We start from the raw sequence: 24,338 nt of genomic DNA on the forward strand, positions 1-24,338 counted from the left end.
ATAAGATAACCTCTCATTCTTCTAAACTCCCAACGAGTATAGGCCCAACCTTTACCTGTACATCAGATCCATCAACATCTCGGGATCCTCCTGGTGTTCCTTCATCTTCACTGTGTCCGTGAGGATCATGTGCAGGTTAAACACCAGGTCTTGTACCTGAACAGGAAGGAAATAACACATCTGATCACACAAACGATCCAGCAATCAATAATAAGGAGTGAGTATTTCCCACTTGCTTCAATTAGAAAATATATGCATTCACTTAAATCTGCCTTGATGTATATTTAGCGTCAGTTCTTTATCGCCATCATCAGTTTGATTTGATCCCTGTGACCTGTGCATTCAGTGGATTTATTGATGTTCGCCTTGTTTAAGACGTCTGCACTCTTCAAATTCTGCCCTCTTGGGCATCCCTGATTATAATTGCTCAACCATTGGTGGTCGTGCCTTGTGTTGCCCAGACCCCAAGCTCTGGAACGAACATACGAACAATGACGGGCAGGTCCATCGAGCCTGTCCCACCCTTGTGTATCACAACTTATACACTCCACCCCATCCGAAACCACGTGATCTCCTGGAAGAGGCAAAACATTAAAAAAAACCCAGGCCAATTTGGGAAAAAAAAATTCTGGGAAATTCCTCTCCGACCCATCTAGGCGATCGAAACTAGTCCAGAAGATCACTTTGGCCATTAAATTCCCTGCAGTACCTACCTTGTGTCAGAGTTAATCTCCGCCGCAACCAGAAACAAATCCAGCTTTTACTTGAAGGAGTTCAGTGAGGGCAGCTTGTTCCAGAGGTCTACTATTCTCTGGGAAACTCCCTGCCTAAACCTCTCCCCCTCTCTTTCCTCCTTCAAGCCACTACGTAAAACATACCTCTTTGACTAAGCTTTTGATCACCTGCGCTAATTTCTACTTATACATAAGAACATAAGAAATAGGAGCAGATGTAGGCCATACGGCCCCCCCGAGCTTGCTCCACCATTCAATAGGATCATGGCTGATCTGATCATGGACTTGGGTCCACTTTCCTGCCCGCTCCCCATAACCCCTTATGCGGCTTGGTGTCAAATTTTTATCTCATAACACTCCTGTGAAGCGCCCTGGACAATTCACTACATTAAAGGCGCTATATAAATAAACGTTGTTGTTGTTGTTATTTGACAAGCATTTTTAGTTAGAGGACCAGTTCTAATGAAAGATCATCGGCCTGAAAATTTAACTCTCTTTCTCTCGCCACAGATGCTGTCTGGACTGCTTGAGTACTTCCAGCACCTACTATTTTGATTTTATATCTCCAAAGTGTTCTACCTGCTCAGGAAAGGTGGTCTCTCGCAGTTCCAGGTCATCCTCTGCATACGTCAGAATGGTCTTCAGTGAGCGGCGAAGGTATTCTTCGTTAAAGTTTTGGGAAGTCCCCACCAGTGAGGACAGCGACATTGTGACCTGCATTTTCACTCGGGCAAAGTTCTAAAGGACGACAAAATGCTTGGTTCAGTTTCAACAGACTCGAGGTTAAAGTATTATGCGGGCGAGACAAACTCCCAGTAAAGATTATGCTGGAGTAGGTTCAGAGACAATCATCAGGAGTGGATTATCAAGGTTAGTGTCTTCTGTTAGCACTACAATTCTGGGATGATTTTTCTTCTGTTCTTACCAGAGAAATGGTCTTTGTTGTAGGATAAAGGTCATTTTAGACCTGTTTAGTGTCCCCACTGGCGGCCTCTGTGTAATAGAATAGGGCAACAATGAACCGTCGGTGGTGACAGTGATGTGATCACTGAGCTGCAAGAGATGAGCTCACTCGAGGAAATGGACTTTTCCCTGTGTTACTGCTTCCTCTCCAGGCCAACAAGATTCAAACTGCTGACTTGGGAATTAATTTGTGTTTAATGTGTCCAGGTTTGTGATCAGTTCATCAATTCACCCGAAAACAGAACAATTCTGTTTGGCCTGTGTGAAAACACACCATCATCAACTGGCAACTTAATCTACCATTCATCATCGACTGGTCACTCAATCTACCATTCATCATCGACTGGCCACTCAATCTACTATTCATCGTCAACTTGGTCGCTCAATACACGATTGAACGGCAGCGTGCCCCACTGAATGCACCACTGTCACCTTACCTACTCATTTCACAATTCATCATCACTTCGGCCACTCAATGTAGCATACATTGCAACCTCGGCAACTCAATGCCCATACCTTGTGACCTTGACCACTCAATGCACCATGCCTTGTGACCTTGACCACTCAATGCACCATATTGTTTCAGAAATAATAAAACCAAATTATTGGCTGGTAATCTTGCTATAGTGCATCCTTCAGAATGATCATTCTCACACATTAAAACTTGCTTCTTTAAGGTAAGGAATGTCAGTGCTGCAGAGATTTTCACATGCCATGTCAGCGCTGTCAGGCTAGGGACAGCATGGGTTCGATGCCGTGCTAAGTTTCCTCAAATGACAAGCAAACTTGCAGTTATCTAGCACCTCAGGACATTCCAAAGCACTTTACAGCCACCGGACAGGACACCGGGGAGAACTCCCTTGATTTTCTTTGAATGATGCCACTGGAATCTTTTATGTCCACCTGAGAGGGCAGAAGGGGCCTCGGTTTAATGTCTCAAACAAAGGTCAGCACCTCCGACAGTACTTCACTGAAGCGTCAGCCTAGATTTTGTGCTCAAGTCTATGGAGTGGGACTTGTACGCACAACTTTGCAACTCAGGCAAGAATGCGTCCCACTGAGCCAAAGCTAATACCTTAACACTGAGCCCAACAATAGGAGTGCACATCTTGCTGTGTCAATCTTTGCACTGTTGCTATTTCACAAATCAGCCCATCCTTACGGCCTCTCTAAGTGGAAATGGCAATTTAAAGCTAGTCAAGGCCAGGTCTGTGCTTAACATCCATGTCAACTGGGAATTGAGTGTCAGCTGGGGCTCAGTGGGTAGCACACTCGCCTCTGAGTCGGAAGGTCGTGGGTTCAAGTCCCACTCCAGGGACTTGAGCTCATAAATCTAGGCTGACACTCCCGTGCAGTGCTGAGGGAGCGCCGCACTGTCAGAGCTGCTGCCTTTCAGATGAGATATTAAACTGAGGCCTCTTCTGCTCTCTCAGGTGAACATAAAAGATCCCACAGCTATTTTGAAGAAGAGCAGGGGAATTATCCCCGGTATTCTGGCCAATTTTTATCGCTCAATCAACATCACTAAATCAGATTTTCTGGTCATTATCATATTGCTGTTTGTGGGAACATGCTGTGTGCAAATTGGCTGCCGCGTTTCACACATTAGAACAATGACTACACTCCAAAAGTAGTTCATTGGCTGTAAAGTGCTTTGAGACATCTGGTGAAAGGCGCTATCTAAATGCAAGCCTTTCTTTCTTTGAGTGAGGTGAACACAAGTCATTTTACATTTAGGTAGGGAAACTTTCATTCAATAAGCCTGGTTGAATATGAACCCAGGTCCCAGACATGAATGAACAGTGCCTGCTCTCCAACGTTCGAAAAGACATAAGATACGCTTACGTTGCCAATCTCAAAGTTTTGCCTCATCAGGAGATAGAGCGAGGCGCTGGCATGAGCTCGGATAGTCCCCACGCTGCTGCTGCAGTGTCGTAGAAGTCTCAAACACAGATCGGCGCAAAGCTCAGTGTCCTCCTCAAACAGCATTTCGGGAAACTGCACAGAGATATTAAAAAGACAAATCAACCAGCAGAGTAAAGGGACCAGCTCATCACCTCCTGACAGGACTGAGCTGCAACCACATGGAGTGTTAGCGCAGGAGTGGGGAATAAATTAACCAGAGCAAACTTCAGCTGATTTCTGTCTCTGAAAAATATTTCAAATAAAGGAGTAATTTGTTTTTATTGAAGTTCAGAGTTTGGAAGAATGAGAGGTGATCTCACTGAAACATAACAGTCTTACAGGGCTTGACAGGGTAGATGTAAGGAGGATGTTTCCCTCTGGCTGGGGAGTCTAGAACCAGGCGTCAGTCAGAATAAGGGATCGGCCATTTAGGACTGAGATGAGGAGAAATTTCTTCACTCAGAGGGTGGTGAATCTCTGAAATTCTCTACCCCAGAGGGCTGTGGAGGCTCAGTTGTTGAGTATATTCAAGACAGAGAATGCTAGATTTTTGGATATTAAGGGAATATGAGGATAGTGGAGTAGCAGTCGAAGATCAGTCATGATCTCACTGAATGGTGGAGCAGGCTCGAAGCGCTGAATGGCCTACTCCTGCTCCTAATTCTTAATCCAAAAACTTCAGGATTATATACCATCAGTTTACGGCACATTACAGAACACACAGTACATTACAAATTGCAAAGTGTTTAAAGATGCATAGAATGAAGGCCTTGCAATAGCACCGCACATTTGAGTGACAGTGCTCATTGGCAGGGTCAGACTCTGAATGTGACAGCATGAGGCATGAATCAGAAGGCCATCTGGCTTTGGGTCGTACATGGTCCCTATTTGATGCTGAGGGCAAAAAAGTGTTTGGGAGGTGGGGGGCAGAACTAATTTTAAACTAAATAAAGTTGTGCACACGGTTAGCAAAGGTGGGTCCTGCTTGCTTACCTTGAAGACCAGAGCCCGCTGGGTGGCAAAGCAGTGCTGCAGGAAGAGGGCACTCTGGTTACAGGCCATGCCGTGTAGAATGACCTTCAGCACTCCACTCAACACACTCTCTTTCGACTCCGATACCATAACTGTCTGCACAATGCAAAGTAACATAACCAATATGAGTGACCAATTTGCTCGCTGAACGACAGCTCCAAACACTCCTGTACTACGAACTGGATCAGTTTCCATCTAGGTGCAATCAAACTCGATTCTTTATTAGTGTCCTTGACCAACATCCCCAGCATTGAAGCACTGACCACACTCGATCAGCTCCGCTGGGCAGGCCACATTATCCGCATGCCAGACACGAGACTCCCAAAGCAAGCACTCTACTCTACGGTAAATGAGCCAAAGGTGGGCAGAGGAAACGTTACAGGGACACCCTCAAAGCCTCCCTGATAAAGTGCAACATCTCCACTGATACCTGGGAGTCCCTGGCCAAAGACCGCCCTAAGTGGAGGAAGTGCATCCGGGAGGGCGCTGAGTATCATCGCCGAGAGCATGCAGAAATCAAGCGCAGGCAGCGGAAAGAGCGTACAGCTATTCAGTCCTACCCTCCCTTACCCTCAACGACTATCTGTCCCACCTGTGACAGGGACTGTGGCTCCCTTATTGGGCTGTTCAGCCACCTAAGAACTCATTTTAAGAGTGGAAGCAAGTCTTCCTCAATTCTGAGGGATTGCCTATGATGATAATGATTATAGTCACAATGGAATTCAGTTGTCTGCTATCTACCCTGTTCTTATCTCTTCATTTCATTCGCTCAAGCCTAACCCACTGTACTTATTCAACACTCCTGATTCATTTACTTCAATCTTGTCCATGACATGGTACTCCGAATTCATTCCTTCTTCCTCTCCAGACCCTGGCCTCCCAAACCCCAGCTTGTCACAGACCCCAACCGTCCAGCTCTGTAACCCATACCACAAGCAGATTGACTGAATCCATTCTGTCCTAGAAGTTACGCTGCTTAAGTTCTCCAATACGTTCTGACAAATGTCACAGCAGAACAACTGCGATTAATTGACCAGGCTTTGGTTATCTGTCCTTTTATTTCCTTATGTGGCTCGGTGTTAAATCTTGTTTGATAACGCTCCTGTGAAACGCCTCGGGATGTTTTACTATGTCCCTGTCGCTGACCTACATTGGCTTCCGGTTAAGCAACAGCTCAATTTCAAAATTCTCATCCTTGCTTACAAATCCCTCCATGGCCTCCCCTTCCCCCCAACCCCCCCATCTCTGTAATTTCCTCCAGCCCCACAGGACCAGAGATGTCTGTGCTCCTCAAATTCAGCCCTTTATAATTGCTCAACAATTGCTGGCCATGCCTTCTGTTGCCTGGGCCCCAAGCTCCGGAACTCCCTGCCTAAACCTCTCCGTCTCTCTACCTCTTTCCTCCTTCCTCCTTCAAGACGCTCCTTAAAACTTAGCACTTTGACCAAGCTCTAGGTCACCTGCGCTAATTTCTACTTATGCGATTCGGTGTCAAATTTTTCATCTCATAACACTGCTGTGAAGTGCCTTATATAAATACAAGTTGTTGTTGTTGTTAAAGGCGCTACATAAATGCTGTTGTTGCGATTCCCACAACCCTTAGTGGTTTTCAGCTGGCTGACATTATGAGATGAAGGCTGTTCTCTGCTTTCCTTTATTCTCATGTAACCCAAGCATCTCAGGCTCTTATCTTGACACTGCCAGGAGCCAACGATGCCGGGAGCACTGCTTGCACTGGTGTACACTCCGCCAGCAGCTCAGACACAATAAACCTTGTTGCTTTACCTGAACAACGATTTCAAGTATGTCCAAAACCACGAGGTTAGCTTCAGTAACCAGGTTCCCATCTACCAGGGCATCATGTTCCATTTCAGCCTTTGTCCTAAGGAGGGAAAAGAGAGGGAGAGAGAGAGAGAGAAGCATCAGCCCGTGTCTAACAGCTCGACCCAGATGGACACATCAAAGCAGTCAGCAAATAGGAACATGGAAACAGAAGTAAACTATTTGGTCCATTGAGCCTATTCCAGCATTCGGTTAGCTCCAATAGCTCATTACAATCATGATTCCTTGCCGTTCCTCCATATCCCTTAATATCCGTACTTCCAAAATAACTATCTTCCTTTTAAACACCTTGTCTGACCTTGCATCTGTGGGCAAGGAAAAGCAGGGAGGAGGGGGTCAGAAGCAGCAAAGGCAGCTGAATGGATGGTCTCAGTCATTGTGACAAAGAAATCCATAAGCTGCTTGCACGTTTTGTTGTAGAGGCGAGCGGAGGCAGCAGGATAGAGGAATTTAAGGAGGGCTGGTAGTGAAGAAAAGCTAGGGGTTATTTTTGCAATCAAAAGATGATCCTGGAGTAGTGGGAGGTTTTGGAAGAGGAGAGCAAGATCTAATAGCGTTGAAACTTTACATGAATAACTAAATCAATTGTGCGCCAGATACTTTCAAGTCTGCACCTGTTGAACTTGAGGGAAAAAAGATGGGGACCAGAATGTGGGACCGATCAGATGGGAGAGTATGCAGGTATTGTTAGGGACACGGACATCACGGTTGAGCAAGGCGACGGTTGCATAGGTATTCAAGTGAATGGAGGGCCAAATGCTAGGCAGTTGGGAGTCAGATAATACAGGGAGTTTAAATTATAAGATTTTGTGCTTATTCTGGACTCTCCTACTAATTGAAGCACTAGCCACACTCGATCAGCTTCGCTGGGCAGGTCACTTAGTTCGCATGCCAGACAAGAGACTCCCGAAGCAATTGCTCTACGCAGAGCTCCTTCATGGCAAACGAGCCAAAGATGGGCAGCGGAAACGTTATAAGGACACCCTCAAAGCCTCCCTGGTGAAGTGCGACATCACCACTGACACCTGGGAGTCCCTGGCCGAAGACCACTGCGAGTGTGAAGAGTTCAGGCACAGGCAGCAGAAGGAGCATGTGGTAAATCAGTGCCTTCCCCCGACAAATATCTGTCCCACCTGTGACTGTGGCTCTCGTGTTGGACTGTTCAGCCACCAAAGAACTCATTTTAGAAGTGGAAGCAAGTCTTTCTCGATTCCGAGGGACTGCCTATGATGATGATGATGACTAAATGAAAGAGTCATCTCCTTTGTATTTTAAACACCTTAATCAGTTCATTCCAAACCCCTTTCTCCATGGATAATACCCCAAGTTTACCCATTATCTCATCAAAACTCAGGGTCTTCATCCCAGGTATCATCTCAGACTTTCCCCAAGGACAGCATATCCTTCCCAAGGTGGGGAGTCCAAAGCAAATACTGTATTTCAGACGCAGCCTGACCAGAGCGCTCTATATCTACAGTAGCACCTGTTACACTTTTATTTGCAAACCAATGCTGTCCTGATTCAGATTGGAGTTAGTACCTGGGGTAGCTATCAGGTAGGTCTCTCTGTACAGGGCCACATCTGAATTAGTTCGGTACGAGTACTATTAGAAGCATAAAGGGGAAGGTTACATAGAATATACAGCACAGAAACAGTTCATTTATCCACACCAGTCCATGTTGGCATTTATGCTCCACTCGAGGAACATTTTTACAGAAAGGATTACCACAAATGTCCACTGAGCCTGAGTCAATCACAATTCCCCATTAGATGAATACTTGAATAAGTAAAATATTAAAGGATATGGGTAAAAAGTAGAAAAGTGGGATTTGTGTAGACTGGGAACTGTCTGGCAGGAAGGCAGAGTGGTCTCCTTCTGTGCTGAAACTTCTATGATTCTGTGTGAGATTATGCAGGTTTGTAATTGAACTGATAATTGGGGCGTGGGGACAGCATATGCGCAATATTCCTAATCTGTAGAAACAGCCACCTACTTGTCAACCTTATCAGCATTCTGCCTCCAGTGGGTGATGTTCTTTCTCCAGCGGACATTTTCCTGGCTTCCATATGGGCTCCTCTCTACAATAGATTGGAAAGCATTAGATTTTAATCAACCGCCCACGGACTGCACTCTATACTTAATCAAAACGGAAAAGATTCACCGAAAATACACTCTTAAATGGGTTAGCCCACTTGAACCATGTGACAGTTACGACGCCGATCGAGATAGCTCTAATTTGAAACAGGAAGCTTTGAACTGACTGTATCAAGCAGTTTGCTGGCCTTGCGTTTTATTTCGCCCGCCTTCCCTCCCCGCCCCACCAATTCCGCTCATTCTCTGGTTCAAACAGCCTTAAAACATCAGGCCACAGAATGTCATCAGCAGTTCTGTCCTTCTTGAGCTGTCCAGACACCATGGAATGGAGACCAGATGCAACTGCAGTTTGATAACATGTTGACACAATAATAGGTACTGATTGCAGGTTTGCAGTTTCAGCAGGTAATCAGGAAGGCGAATGGAATGTTGGCCTTCATTGCAAGAGGGATGGAGTACAAAAGCAGGGAGGTCCTGCTGCAACTGTACAGGGTATTGGTGAGGCTGCACCTGGAGTACTGCGTGCAGTTTTGGTCACCTTACTTAAGGAAGGATATACTAGCCTTGGAGGGGGTACAGAGACAATTCACTAGGCTGATTCCGGAGATGAGGGGGTTATCTTATGATGATAGATTGAGTAGACTGGGTCTTTACTCATTGGAGTTCAGAAGGATGAGGGGTGATCTTATAGAAACATTTAAAATAATGAAAGGGAATGACAAGATAGAGGCAGAGAGGTTGTTTCCACTGGTCGGGGAGACTAGAACTAGGGGGCACAGCCTCAAAATATGGGGGAGCCAATTTAAAACCGAGTTGAGAAAGAATTTCTTCTCCCAGAGGGTTGTGAATCTGTGGAATTCTTTGCCCAAGGAAGCAGTTGAGGCTAGCTCATTGAATGTATTCAAATCACAGATAGATAGTTTTTTAACCAATAAGGGAATTAAGGGTTACAGGGAGCGGGCGGGTAAGTGGAGCTGAGTCCACGGCCAGATCAGCCATGATCTTTTTAAATGGCGGAGCAGGCTCGAGGGGCTAGATGGCCTACTCCTGTTCCTAATTCTTATGTTCTTATGATCCTCCACCACTAAATCTCATGTACTAACTGCAGATCTTATTTTTACATTGCTCCGTACATTCAGGAGAGGTGACATCGTAGCACTAGCATCTGCTGTTACCAGGCACTTAATCCAAACAAGAGCTCTGTGAATAAAGGGATGGAAGAATGCACTTCTGGCTGTAGCTAGTCAAACACACAATGAACTGGGGATTGAGTCAGAGGGTGCACTGATCTGCATGCATGTGTCACTAACATACAACCTCCCTTCCCTCTCTCCAATGGCTTGGATGGGTAAGACATTGAGTAGCTGAGCAATTCAGAACGAGGAGGTCACAGGTTTGTACCCCGTATCTTAGTTAGGGTGCTGCAATTAGCCTCAGTGCTTCTGCGCTATAGAATTGGTTAGGGTGCTAGATGACTACCCAGTGATCTTTGAGAGGAGTGGATGGGGGAATGGGAGGGCAAGTGCTGGATGGAGACATGCACTGTCCAGGCTCACGGATGAAAAATATTCACTTAAGTGTGGCACAGAAGGGCGACCAGTGCCTGTGATACTTTACCGCAGTCAGAGGTAGGAGCTTCGGGATTGAACAATGTAGAAAATTGGTCTGAAGCCCCAAGCCCAACAAAACAATGTATAGGCACAGAATTTCCACCTTTGTCTGTATGCGGCAGGTTAATGAGCGAATGCGGGAAACGCAGATCAATGGGAGAGAATTCAGACAGAGGCCTGCATACCTCGACTCCGCCGCACCATCTCTTGCCGAGCTCCTATAGTCCCGAGAATGGCCTCTTCCAGTCGTGCTTTCATATCCTGGGATTTCTTAAATGTCAGGCTGTTAATCCGCTCAAAAGCTTTCTTACCCTGGAACCAACAAATCAATCGCCTGTGAAAACCTTTCACTGACCACGCTGAGATTTCTTGTGGCAACTTGTCTTATTCTTGCCTCATTTGGAGAAACGCTGGAACACCTTCTGCAGCAAGGGACCAACTCTGTCAGTGGACGAGGAGCTGAGCTCTCGTACTACATCACCCCATCAGCACCCCGATAATGAGCCACTGTACCAGTAAAAAATCCCGCCGATGAATTAAAAATACATTTATTCATGGGATGTGGGCGTCGCTGGCATTTATTGCCCATCCCCAATTGCCCTCGACAAGGTGGTGAACCTTCATGACTGGCTTGCTATTAAGAGTCACCCAAATTGCTGTGGGTCTGCAGTCACATATAGATCAGACCGGGTAAGGACAGCAGATTTCCTTCCCTAAAAGGACATTAAGATGGGCTTTTATGACAATCCAGTAATTTCATTGTCACCATTATTGACACTAGCTCTTCCCCCCCCCTCCACAGATTTAATTAATTTAATTTAAATTCCCCAGCTGCTGTGGTGGGATTTGAACTCATGTCCCCGGATCATTAGACCATTAACATAACCACTATGGTACCATGTTGCAATGCTGTTAGATACAATTCGCTGCAAAGCTCACAGCAGTGTGGTCTGTGAGATCCTCAATTCTATTTCTAGATCCTCAAGAGGATTTTAGTCCCACACAGTTAAACATCTGCGTGTTGTTCAGGAAACAGAGCTAAATGCTAATACAATGACAAACACGTGCCAGATCTGCCTGGGAGGTTTCTCCACACTATAAGCTAAAGGGATGACTAAGACCGTAACAATTTTATGAAGAAATCTAGGTGAAAAGTCATAGTCTGCAGTGTAGGACACAGCAAGGGTGAAGCGATGGGGAAGGGATGATTAGGTAATGATGCCAAGCTGGGGAGGCTTTGAAAACCTGATGATAATCGGAGGAAACAAAGACTGAGCGATTGGGCACAAGATCCACGACAGGTTCTGATCCTCAAGATAATCTGTGGATCACTATTTCAATCCTGAAGCTGTTCCAACCAAGAGCTTTTACAACATTAAGGCTCTGACAGCATTTCACAGTGTGCACTCCAGCTGTTTCACTCACCGTTTTATTAGTGTAGAGGTACAGGTCCTGATTCAAACACAGATAGTCCACATATCACGGCTATCTTTGGCTCTTTCAGAAACCCATTTGAGCTGTTGTGTGAATGATTGGAGTCCAGCTTTGGTCGGGATGCAGTTATATGAATAAGCCTCTGGCACCAGTAAGTGAAATTAAAGTTTAATAATATTAAGCTCCTTAGATCTTGTGGTAAAATAAGACTCATTCTTGCTATTTTCTGCTTGGATAAACTACAACAATTATCTTTTAGATGGATGGGGTCTCAGAGGTTCAGGAGTTTGATGTGACAATACCAGTGAGAAAATGTCAGGCATCTAAAAAAAAGTCAAGGATCCCCAACATAGTGCTGACTGTTGATGGTTACAGCCGAACAGTCCTTATCCTGATTACGGAGCATAAAAGTCCCTTTGTTTCGAATTTACTTTCCTGTTATCTTCCCACAGCAAACATGCTCGTGGGGCTCGCTCCCAATCGCACTATTAGATTTTGTCTGATTATGCTCCTGTTAAACTCTGTGACGTTTTTACGACGTCAAGCGGCGCAAGATAAATACAAGCTGTGGTTTGCCAATCTGTCAACTCAGCAACAGAACTGCGAGGTCACTGATTCAAGGGGTTAGAACAAATACAAAAGTGTATCTCAATGGACCGCATGTCAGAAAAAACACACAGCCGATATTGAAACTGAACCGTAGCCACAGGCACCCTCTCTCACACCACAGGCTCCACAATCCCACTGCTCTGAGTGCTTACCTTGTATTCGAAGCAGGATATGCAGAGGTACAGTAAGTCTAGCAGTCGGTTTAGCTGGAACACTGACAGGTCTGTGAACCACTTCTGCAGGATCTCCTCATCTGCATTCTTCAGGACCCAGAGGAAACAGATGAGAAGGATGCGACTGGATTCGGCCGACAGGCTGGCATACTGCCGGCTGGGCTGCAAAGGCACAGAGCTTGCATTACAACTCATCCGGTTCAGTACATTTTACACCCACGAGTTCAGGGGCAATGTCTGCAGTTGGGCAAGTTGTCAGAAGGGCTAGTACACCAGTATCAGTTGATACATCTGAGGTCAGGGAGTCTGGCTGAAATAGAAAATTTCTTCACTTAAAATAATTCCCTATATTGAAGGCTGAGATTTCTGGACTCTAAGGGAATCACGGGATATGGGAATCGGGCAGGAAGAATGAGTTGAGGTAGAAGATCAACCATGATCTTACTAAATGGCGGAGCAGGCCATATGGCATACAGCTGCATCTATTTCTTATGGCAAGATAATACCCAGGGGTGGTATGGTAGCACAGCAGGTTGGTACCATGATGTGGAGTAGTGGGACAATGTTTCTACTGTTACAATGTCCTGCAAGGTCCTGTAATCTCACCTGCTATCAAGAGAAGGGAGGGGCGAAGAACAATATAAATAGGCATGAGGAAGGTCAATCAGTTCCACATCCATCTGGAAAAATCAACACTTCGCCCATCCAGGGGTTCGTCAACTGATTCCAGGTGCTTTCCCTCCACTGCCCTATCCAGAAGTTCATTCCTTGTGTCAATTACCCTGAAGAAATTCCTGAATTGGGCCGAAATTTCTCTTTTCACCCAAAGGCGAGTTTCAAAATTCTCATCCTTATTTTCAAATCCCTCCATGGCCTCGCCCCTCCAGCCCTACAACCCCCTCTTTCCCCCCCAGATGTCTGCACTCCTGTAATTCTGCCCTCCTGACCATCCCTGATTATAATCGCTCAACCATTGGTGGCCGTGCCTTCTGTTGCCTGGGTCCCAAGCTCTGGAACTCCCTCGCTAAACCTCTCTACCTCTCTTTCCTCCTTCAAGACGCTCCTTAAAACCTACCTCTTTGACCAAGCTTTTGGTCACCTGCCCTAATTTCTACTTTAGCAGCTCGGTGTCAATTTTTTAAAATCTCATAACACTCCTGTGAAGCGCCTTGGAAGATTTCACTGCATTAAAGGCGCTATATAAATACAAGTTGTTGTTGTTGAACCTTTGCACATTTTTCTAGCGTCACTCAAACAAAATCTTCAGAGTCGCATGGTGACAGGAGGTTAGTGGTGGATCCGTCAGGCTGCTCAGCAGGGGAAGGGTGTGCAGGGAGAATAATAGAAGAGGCAGTGGAGGGAGGGGAATATTGGCGCGAAATCTGATTTTATTTGGCTGCCTCCGTTCAGCAAAGATTTAGTTTTAACTATAGACAGTCCTCGGTATATATAAAATATGCTCCGATACCACAGCCATTTTGAGCTTTATACCAAATGCATGAGGGTCAAATTTACCAGGACAAAAGTCACCACAATGGGGGGGGGGGGGCATGGGTAGCAGAGTCAGCTGTGATTCTGATCCAGAAGGGTCAATAAGTCCAAGCAGCACTGGGCATCTGATTTACTAAGAGGCCACACAGCCCCTGGGTTTCTCTGTCTTGATAAGCGCTTTTAACCCCTTACCGGTATGGAATCAAACGACGAAAAGAAATAACATAAATAAGGCATCATTGGAACAAGCTCATTCAGCTGCTCCACCGTCAATGATTGGTGTCCTACCATGACAGGAAGCTGGAATGGGGAGCTTCTGTTTGGGTGGGGCACTGGCGATCCTGCTATTGCCATGGCGATGGTCTGACTGATCATGCTGCTGTTCTCGGTGTCCACTTCATCCATCATCGAAGCAGCAAGACGTCCCTTCTGGTTGCCGTTTTCTGTTGGGGAAGGGAAGCAGCGAGTATTTGATGAGAGCTAAAGACAGTGACCAGCATTCACGCCCCCGTCATGTTCCACATGCGCCATCATCTTCTTGCTATGGACATATGGATGGACAATACTCAGCGCTCCTGATCTCCGCTACCCCAGACACTGCTTACGCCAATCACCACCTCCACCTTTTATCACTTATTTCAATTACTTCTGTTTTTTCCTTTCCACCGTGCCCAGCCCCCTCCACCCCGCAGCCTCTTTTCTTCCACTCCATTTTTTAATTAAGGTCTGAGATCCTTTTATCTTCCTCACAATCCCCCTGCTCTCCGCAGCGATGCCCCGATTGCTACTGACTGCTCCTAGAGCTGAAGGCTGCTCTCAGATCCCTCCACAGCCTCGCCCCTCCCTAGCTCTGTAACCCCCTCCAGCCCTACAACCCTCAGAGATCTCTGCGCTCCTTCAATTATGGCCTCTTGTGCATCCCTGATTTTCTTCACTCCCACCATTGGCTGCTGTGCCTTCAGTTGTCTAGGCCCCAAGCTCCAAAATTCCCTCCCTTAACCTCTCTGTCTTTGCTCCTTTAATAAGCTGATTAAAACCTTTCTCTTTGACCAATCTTTTGGTCACACATCCTAGTATCTCATGTGGCTCGGTGTCAAACGTTGTGAAGTGCCTTGGGACGTTTTACTACGTTAAAGATGCTATATAAATGCAAGTTATTGTTGTTGCTCTGAGCTTTTTGTGAGGAAGTGCCTCGCCTGCACAGAGAAGATCAAACCCCCACAGCACTGAGTGCTCTAACTGACTGCTCCTTGAATTCCAGTTAGCCGCGGTCATTACCGAACAGTGGACCCAGTTACGCTCTTTCCTACCTGTGAAATCGTACAGCTGCGGCAGGGTGTCCATGACGATGCCGATCAGTGGTAAATAAAGCTTTGCCACATGGGCTTTCACCTCGCAATCGGTGTACCGTGGGTCTGCATCGTGGCTGCACATCAGGTTGTGGATTGCGCCGATTGCCTTTTTATGCAGAAAGAACAAGCTGGAAAAGAAAAAGTGTGCATACACACACACACACACACACAGAGTCAGCAACACTGCCCAATCTACCCACAGCCTGTAACAGGTGACCTGCTAATGCTCTACCAGTACCGTTGCGAATGGTGGGTGTTATGCTCATAATAAAGGATACAACTGAGTACTGTATACAATGAGTAAGTGTGACCTTAGCTCCTTTACTTAAGCTCCAGAGTGTTGGTACAGCGTGGGAGGCCTGCTTATATACAGTGCTCCCAAGGGATGCTGGGATCCCTTGGGACTCCCAACAGGTATGTCCTCTGGTGATGGTGTGATACAGTTTGCCACGGGTTACATACATAACAGTAGGCGTGTGCCATTTTTATATTGTGTCCACTTGAATCATGAATAACATCGAGCAGTAAAAACACTTACAATTAAACAGCACTTTATCGCATCATTTTATAGGCAAACGTGGCAGCCATTTTGTGTCCGCAGTATCTCACAAACAGCAAAGAGACGACTGTCCACTTTAATCTGTATGGAGATACCTGGTTCAGGTAGACAGCAGTAAGCCACAACATGTCACGTCCCCAGGCATCACTGCCCGCTACAATTGGCACACACATACCCACTGCCTCAGCTACAGAGTCTTTCTGTAGTACTCAACGGCTGCTTTGTGTGCAGCACATCTGTCCATTCAGTATAATTTCATTACATTTAGTAATTCTGAAAGACTATCACATCCCTCTGGATGTCCCAAAGTGCTTCGTGTACAATGACTTACTTAGAAGTGCAGTATGTGCTAAAGGGGCAAACAACCACTGTCATGTTGCATGTGGCAAGATCCCACCAACAGTAATGAGCTGACTGTTTAGTTAATATGCTTCTGAAAGTAAAGCCAGCCATAGGATAAGTTTTACGCATACCGCGATTAGACTTGTACGTGAAGTGCTCTGGGACATCCCGAGACATGAGGTGTTATATAAATGCAAGGTCATTGTCAAAATTAAATCAGCACCGTACAGGGACTGAACCGGAGGCTTGGAATAGGGAAAGCTGGGCAGCCCTGGGCTTTTTTGTAATTATTCGTTCATGCACTGTGGCTCATTTATTGCCCATGCCTAACTGCCCTTGAGAAGGTGATGGTGAGTCGCCATCTTGAACCGCTGCCGTCCGTGTGGTGAAGGTGCTCCCACAGTGCTGTTAGGGAGGGCATACTGTACTGTACACTCAGTGTCTAGAGCAGCTCACAGCTCCCAACGTGAGCATTCGAGAGCGAGCATCAACCGTGGGGCCATCACAGCCGAGCCCAATTCTGCCCTCAGCCAATGTTCACACACTACGGTTTCCAGGCAGTGAATCGGGAAACAGATCCTGGGCCTGTTTTCCAGTCTCTACCTGGGACACTGATGCCAAATGTCTCACCCCTACTGAGAGTACGTAGCAGCACACCCGCCAGAGAATAAAAGGGGACAGTATAGAAGAGTTTGCTTGCCCACACAATCAACAAGAGCAAAATACTGCGGATGCTGGAATGTGAAATAAAAACAGAAAATGCTGGAAACGCTCAGCAGGTCAAGCAGCATCTGTGGAGAGAGAAACAGAGTCAACGTTTCAGGTCAAAGACCCTTTGTCAGAACTGGAAAAGTTCGGAAGCGCAAGGGCAGGAAAAAGGGGAGGGGAGGAAAGAACAAAAGGGAAGGTCCATGATAGGGTGGAAGGCAGGAGAGATCAGAGAGATAAAGGGATAATGGCCTAAAATGAGATGGTAATGGAACAAGAAACAAAAGATGGCTGCCGTGCTTTCAGTTGTCTAGGCCCCAAGCTCTGAAATTCCCTCCCTTAACACCTGTCTCTCTCTCTCTCTCCTCCTTTACGAAGCTGATTAAAACCTCTCTCTTTGACCAATCTAGGTGGGGCGAGAATGGCAGAATCATCACCAGCTGCCATGGGAAAGAGTTATTGCCAGCACTCTGTTTGGTAATCAAAATTGAGATGCTTTTACCCTTCAACGTCAGGTTCTAGTATCAAGGCTAGTTCTGTCAATAGTAGCCCCACCAGAAAGTGCTGTTGTCGAAAAGGCACGGACATCTCAAACATGTTGGCTATCTTCTGATCCTGAACCAGCGTAGAAAAACCCGAACTCTGCAGAATGAAATACAATCCCAGTCAGCAGCAATTCAGATACAGCTCACAAAACATGTCCTCTCAGGACAATTTTACTTCCACACTTTTTTTTTAAATAGAAAAGTTTTTGTCCGCTTTTTAGTACCATTCCAAGAATAGCCACAGTTAGCAATTTTGATATGAAAGACTACATTTATGGAGCACTTTACCACAAGTTGGTTAATAAGGTGTGCAGATAATATGCTCTTGGACCTCTGCCTGCGCTGCTGTCAATGCAGCTACCAAAAGCACCACAGGAGCAGCCAACATCCACTTGGCACTTTAGCAAACCAGATCACTCGAGGATGGGTTCACAGTACAGGACAAAATATCAGACCCAAGACAAGTTAAAATCAGACATCTCCTTTTTATTTTCCACCCAAGGAACCTGGCAAGTGGATAAAGAAACTGTTGTGCCCAATAACTAGTGCCCTCCAGAAGTGCAGAGTGAATTGCTTACTTGCAACAGATTTTGTGTGTGTGTGTGTGTGTGTGTGTGGGGGGGGGGGGGGGGGGGGGGAGAGGGAGAACCCAAGAAGTGTGTGGATCAATCTGATATAAAGGAACTTCTAGTCCTTTAGGATAAGGTCTCCGCGGGAGCTCAACACCGAACAGACCTAAGAGCAGTGGCCCCGATAAAGACTACACATAGTGATCTCCAAGGTTCCCAATGGCTCCATTGTCAAGTGAGCTCAAGTGGAGCTCAGCCACAGAAAATAGAAGGACCACCACGTTCAATTCTTGCTCTGTGCCAAGCGAGCTGATCTCAGCCAAGCAACTGGCCCTGGGCTAGAGGAAAATAAAACCAGCAAGGGTGCCTGCTCCAAACTCCTTGTGTGTCAGCTGTGGCTCAGTGGGTAGCACCTTCGTCTCAGTCAGAAGGTTATGGGTTCAAGTCCCACTCCAGGGACTTGAGCTCATAAATCTAGGCTGACACTGTGGTGCAGTACGGAGGGAACGCTGCACTGTTGGAGGTGCCGTCTTCTGGATGAGACGTTTAACCGAGGTCCCGTCTGCTCTCTCAGGTGGATGTAAAATATCCCACGCCACTACTTCAAAGAAGAGCAGGAGAGTTATCCCCAGGTGTCCTGGCCAATATTTATCCCTCAATCAACACAACAAAAACAGATTATCTGGTCATTATCACATTGCTGTTTGTGGGAGCTTGCTGTGCGCATATTGGCTGCCGCGTTTCCCACATTACAACAGTGACTACGCTCCAAAAGTACTTCATTGGCTGTAAAGCACTTTGAGAAGTCCGGTGGTCGTGAACGGCGCGATATAAATTCAAGTCAGTCTTTCTTTTCTGATTGGAACCCAGTGACCCCAGCTGGAACGTGCCTATATGGGCATCGGGCGAGAACAGCTTCAGCTACAGAGCCTGCACATATGCACTGCCTGGGCTCACCAACGGAGAATTGCCAATGGAGTGAAGTCGAGCTGTACCCAGCATGAACTAAATGCTCCTGTGATGCTTCTAGCAGCTGAATTGAGAACTGCAGAGGCAGAGGCCAATGAGCGTGTGGCTTTCGTATTGGACTGTTCAGCCACCTAAGGACTCATTCTAAGAGTGGAAGCAAGTCTTCCTCGATTCCAAGGGACTGCCTATGATGATGATGATGGGGAGAAAATTAAAGGGGAAAAATATGCCTTAAAATACAGTTCCAAATAATCAGCTGTTGTTCTGAAGAATATTTTTTTAAATCCAAGAAATTTAATAGCAAACCAACTTAAAAAGAAATTAAAGACCACTGATAGGCTTCCAAACCTAGCAGATTATTTACACAGGAATTTTCCGTCAGATCTGTGTCTTTTAAAAGTGTCAAAACCTTTAATTATGATGCCCTTCCCCAATGTTACCAAAAAGAAACTAAAGAAATGCTGCATTCGCTCGATACAGGTTAAGATCATAGAATCTTAACAGCTCAGAAGGTCAGTCAGTCCACTATGCCTCTTTTGAAAGAGCTAACCATGAGTCCCGCTCTCCCTGCTCCTTCCCCATATCCCTTCAATTTTCTCCCCTTCAAGTATTTATCCAATTCCTTTTTGAAAGTGATTATTGAATCTGCTTCCACCAACCCAGTGCATTCCAGATCATAATAACCCGCTGTGTAAAACACATTCTCGTCTCCTCTCTGGTTGTTTTGTCAATTATTTTAGGTTTGAGTTTAAACCTCTTGTTGGCGCCAGGCTGATCAAACCTACGATGGGGTTTGAAAGAGCAGGGTAAGGAGAAGGTGCTTACCTGGGATGTAGCGGAGGAAACCGACGGGGACGGGGACGCAGGGGGGGACAGGGTGCTGCACGGGAGATTCAGCGTGATGTAGTGTTCGTGGCTGCAGATAATGCGGATGAAATCCAGTCGTAGAGCAATTAGGGCATTTGGGTTCTGCACAGTCTGCAGTTTCATACTGACCTTTAGATGGGAGAAGGGAAAAAAAACACACACAAGAGAGCATTAACTCAGGTTGGAATGACCCCGATCACTGTGGCTAAGTTAATCCTCCCTCATCACTGGAATGGAATCAATCACCCAAAAGACAGGCTGTAGAACCTAGGTCAGTTCCAAACCGTAGCTCGGCATTGTTCAAGATCAGATCCCCTCGCGACAAGAGTACAAATTCTGACCTACACCATACGTGGCAAGATCAGACCAAAATGAAGAGGGAAGAATAGTCTGTGACTTTCTTTCTGTAGAAATAAGAACACAGGAAATAGGAGCAGGTGTAGGCCATACGGTCCCTCGAGCCTGCTCCGCCATTTAATAAGATCATGGCTGATCTGATCATGGACTCTGTTCCACTTCCCTGCCCGCTCCCCAGAGCCCCTTATCGTTTAAGAAACTGTCTATTTCTGTTCTAAATTTATTCAATGTCCCAGCTTCCACAGCTCTCTGAGGCAGCGAATTCCAGATTTACAACCCTCTGAGAAAGAAATTTCTCCTCATCTCAGTTTTAAATGGTTCTAATTCTATTCTAATATTCTAAGATTATGCCTCCCTCGTTCTAATCTCCCTTATCAGTGGAAACATCCTCTCTGCATCCACCTTGTCAAGCCCCCTCATAATCTTATATGTCTCGATAAGATCACCTCTCACTCTTCTGAATTCCAATGAGTAGAGGCCCAACCTACTGAACCTTTCCTCATAAGTCAAACCCCTCATCTCCGAATCAACCTAGTGAACCTTCTCTGAACTGCCTCCAAAGCAAGTATATCCCTTTAATAAATATGGAAACCAAAACTGTACGCAGTATTCCAGGTATGGCTTCACCAATACCCTGTATAACAAGACTTCCCCGCTTTTATACTCCATCCCCTTTGCAATAAAGGCCAAGATTCTATTGGCATTCCTGATCACTTGCTGTACCTGCATAGAAACATTTGGATTGAAAAACGCTGCCTTTATAGGAAGTGACATTAAAGGCATTTATTCTACTCTAAGCGAGTGCTAGGCAATGCTCATTTGTAATGACACTCCATTTCCTCAATCTAATAATGATAACATAACAAGAATTAAGAGCAGGAGTTGGCCACTCGGCCCCTCGAGCCTGCTCCGCCATTCAGTAAGACCATGGCGGATCTTCCACCTCAACTCCAATGATGTCAAACATTTGGGCCATATTAGCTGTGTGGATCCCCTGATTTCGTCTGTCAATCTAATTGGGAGCCATCTCTTCTCTTATGTCTCTGCCACCTTTGTGGGGAAGAAATGAAAAGAAAAGCTGGCAATGGATTTGGAAACAAGACAAACTTTTAACCAGAAAATTTTCTAGCTCTGACGAAAGGTCATCGATTGGAAACGTTCACTCTGTTTCTCTCTCCACAGGTGCTGCCTGACCTGCTGAGTATTTCAGATTTCCAGGATCCGCAGTATTTTGCCTTTGAATTTATTAATCAAGTGACCTGCCTTCAGTTGCACACTCCTGTCTTCCATCTTCTTCATTCTTGCTTAAGTACTGGACATCCGATCATAGCCAGTATCGGAGTCAAGGACCAAAACACAAATATCCAGGGAGATTAGCTTATTGTTGGAATGGACAAGGAGCAGACCGGGTCAAAACTTTCAGACTCTTGTGTATATTTTAGGTAAGCCTGGTGTTCTAATGCAATATTTCTCAAACTGGGGTCCGCAGAGGTAGACTTTCCGTGGAGACTTTCCAGGGGGTCTGCGACCAGAGGTAATTTCAAGCCTGCTCATCTTTATAAAACAGACAACGATTCAATTCTTGCAAATTATTCTCAACGGCTGGGCCCGCCTCCTCAGAGAGGCCCACAGCTCTCACTCATTTTGCAACGAGCACTCCCTGCCAGTCGGGCCGATTCCTCTCCCCAACGTGGCGATCCTGTGCCATCCTCCCAACACGTGGTCAGTGTGCCCGCGGCGCCCTTCAAGCACATGCCTCAGCGTGTTCACGTACACACGTACAATCCCACAGTGCAGCTGTTGCAGAACATGCCAGTGGGATTGTATGGCGGTACGTCCTGCTTCCAGCAGCATCATCACGGCACGTACATGGGTGTTCGTACCCTCACTCATCTTGGTCAGCCTGCTGAATGCTTTAAACATTATTCAGCACTAAGGGCCCAAGTTTCCACAAGAAAAAAAACGGGCGCCCCTCCGAGCTGGGCGCCCGTTTTTCGCGCCTAAAAAAATCCTCGGTATTCTCCACCGACTTACAGGTCTTGTGGCATTCGGCGCAGCCGGCACGAGCTGTGGGGGGGCGGAGCCAGGTCCCTGCGCTGAAAACAGTGCCGGGACCTCTGCACATGCGCGCTACAGTCGGCACGCAAGTGCAGTAGCTCCAGGCGCGGAACTGTGTGGGAGGGGCCCGAAGCACGCAGCCCCTAGCCCTGGCCCAATGGCCTCACTGGGGCTGCGTGAATGAGGCTCCTCCCACGGCCAGCTCCTGCTCCCCGCCCGACCAGACCCAACACTCGCTCCCTCCCTCCCCCCCCCCCAGCCGACCAGACCCGACCCCCGCTCCCCCCCGAGACCCGCTCTCCCCCCACCCCCCCACCGCCCCGACCGAGACCCGCTCTCCCCGCCCCGACCCGAGACCCGCTCCCCTCCCCCCGACCTGACACCCGCTCCTCTTCCCCGACCCCCCCCTCTCCTCTCTCTCCTCCCTCTCCTCCCTCCCTCTCTCGCTCAGCGGCACGAACAGCTGCAGAATTCTCCCTGGCTGAAGCACTTTCACACAGGTAAGAAGATGGTTTATTTAATCTTTTCTTGGCTTATAATTGTTATTCAGGTTGGATTTATTTGTAGAAGTATAAATAAGGATTTATTGTCGAATTTAATGAGTTCCCTTCCCCCCCACCTCGTTCTGGGCGCCTAATTTGTAACCTGCGCCTGATTTTTTAATGTGTAGAACAGGTTTTTTCAGTTCTACAAAAATCTTCACTGGCGCCATTCTACTTTAGTTTGGAGTACATTTTCACTGTGGAAACTTTCAAATCAGGCGTCAGTGGCCGGACACGCCCCCTTTTGAAGAAAAAATTCTGTTCTAAACTAGAACTGTTCTACCTGACTAGAACTGCAGAAAAAAAAATGTGGAGAATTGCGATTTCTAAAATAGTCCGTTCTCCACCAGTTGCTCCTAAAAATCAGGCGCGAATCATGTGGAAACTTGGGCCCTAAGTGTCCAATAGTGGCCACCTATTGCTGCGGTGTACCCAGAATTGGTGTTAGAAGCAGGGACACCCATCTCACTGATACCTGCAAGTAAATACCCATTTTCTCAAAAGCATTATGAGAACACTCATTACATGCAGCACTTCCACCTTATGATTATTGTATTGCAGTATGGAAACATAGAAAATAGGTGCAGGAGCAGGCCATTCGGCCCTTCGTGCCCGCACCAGAATTCAATATGATCATGGCTGATCATGCAACTTCAGTATCCTACTCCCGCCTTCTCTCCATACCCCTTGATCCCTTTAGCCGTAAGGGCCACATCAAACTCCCTTTTGAATATATCTAACGAACTGGCCTCAACATTTTCTGTAGTAGAGAATTCCACAGGTTCACAATTCTCTGAGTGAAGACGTTTCTCCTCATCACGGTCCTAAATGGCTTACCCCTTATCCTTAGACTGTGACCCCTGGTTCTGGACTTCCCCAACATCAGGAACATTCTTCCTGCATCTAACCTGTCCAATCCCATCAGAATTTTACATGTTTCTCATTCTTCTAAATTCCATTGAATATAAGTCTAGTCGATTCAGTCTTTCTTCATATGTCAGTCCTGTCATCCTGGGAATCAGTCTGGTCAACCTTCGCTGCACTCCCTCAATAGCAAGAATGTCCTTCCTAAGATTAGGAGACCAAAACTGTACACAATATTCAACTTAGATATGGGGGGGGGGGGGGGGGGGGGTTCCGTGATTACTAATCGATTTGAAAAGGGGTCCTTCAACTAAAAAAGTTTGAGAACCACTGTTCTAATGGGCTTCCACCACTAGCGACCCCCAAAGGCAATGGAAATCCTGTGCTGTACTACAGCACCTCCTGTTATCCAATAGGATGTAGCAGTCCCAAGTCTTGAACAAATGGAAGTTCCCATCCAAGTAATATCATCCAGTGGCACTGAGATAATCAGGGCTCTTGCATGCAACTTGTGAAGCAGGCATTCCACCCAGCAATTCTCGTGGCTTCAGTACGCAACACAATACCTGTTTGTAGTACATGCGTATGAGACTGAAAACATATCCTCGGTCCATCAGGGAGAGTAAATCATTGAGGAAGAACGCCAAGCTGGTATTCAGCCGTTCCACCAACTCAATATCCTGAAAAAGATGCACACACACGCAAGGTATATCACAAA

The 24,338-nt window shown here is 46.5% G+C and overlaps 1 protein-coding gene across 7 annotated transcripts in view; it reads right to left on the reverse strand.

Annotated features, from left to right (window-relative positions):
* dock6 (dedicator of cytokinesis 6) overlaps nucleotides 1–24,338 on the reverse strand; it is a 180,494-nt gene that overhangs the window by 35,720 nt on the left and 120,436 nt on the right. For 6 of the 7 annotated variants that reach the window (XM_070867242.1, XM_070867245.1, XM_070867244.1 and 3 more), the window contains 13 exons: nucleotides 24,187–24,300; nucleotides 19,758–19,928; nucleotides 17,352–17,491; nucleotides 15,199–15,368; nucleotides 14,177–14,331; nucleotides 12,377–12,559; nucleotides 10,367–10,493; nucleotides 8,471–8,555; nucleotides 6,420–6,516; nucleotides 4,596–4,730; nucleotides 3,543–3,695; nucleotides 1,314–1,472; nucleotides 56–156 (listed from right to left, as the gene is read on the reverse strand). In XM_070867242.1, the coding sequence (XP_070723343.1) occupies nucleotides 56–156; nucleotides 1,314–1,472; nucleotides 3,543–3,695; nucleotides 4,596–4,730; nucleotides 6,420–6,516; nucleotides 8,471–8,555; nucleotides 10,367–10,493; nucleotides 12,377–12,559; nucleotides 14,177–14,331; nucleotides 15,199–15,368; nucleotides 17,352–17,491; nucleotides 19,758–19,928; nucleotides 24,187–24,300 (1,790 nt within the window). Of the gene's footprint in view, nucleotides 1–55; nucleotides 157–1,313; nucleotides 1,473–3,542; nucleotides 3,696–4,595; nucleotides 4,731–6,419; nucleotides 6,517–8,470; nucleotides 8,556–10,366; nucleotides 10,494–12,376; nucleotides 12,560–14,176; nucleotides 14,332–15,198; nucleotides 15,369–17,351; nucleotides 17,492–19,757; nucleotides 19,929–24,186; nucleotides 24,301–24,338 lie in introns of those variants that run through there. The other variant, XM_070867246.1, reaches the window with a different exon arrangement.

This window comes from Pristiophorus japonicus, chromosome 24 (genome assembly GCF_044704955.1).
Source record: "Pristiophorus japonicus isolate sPriJap1 chromosome 24, sPriJap1.hap1, whole genome shotgun sequence".
Lineage (NCBI taxonomy): Eukaryota > Metazoa > Chordata > Chondrichthyes > Pristiophoridae > Pristiophorus > Pristiophorus japonicus.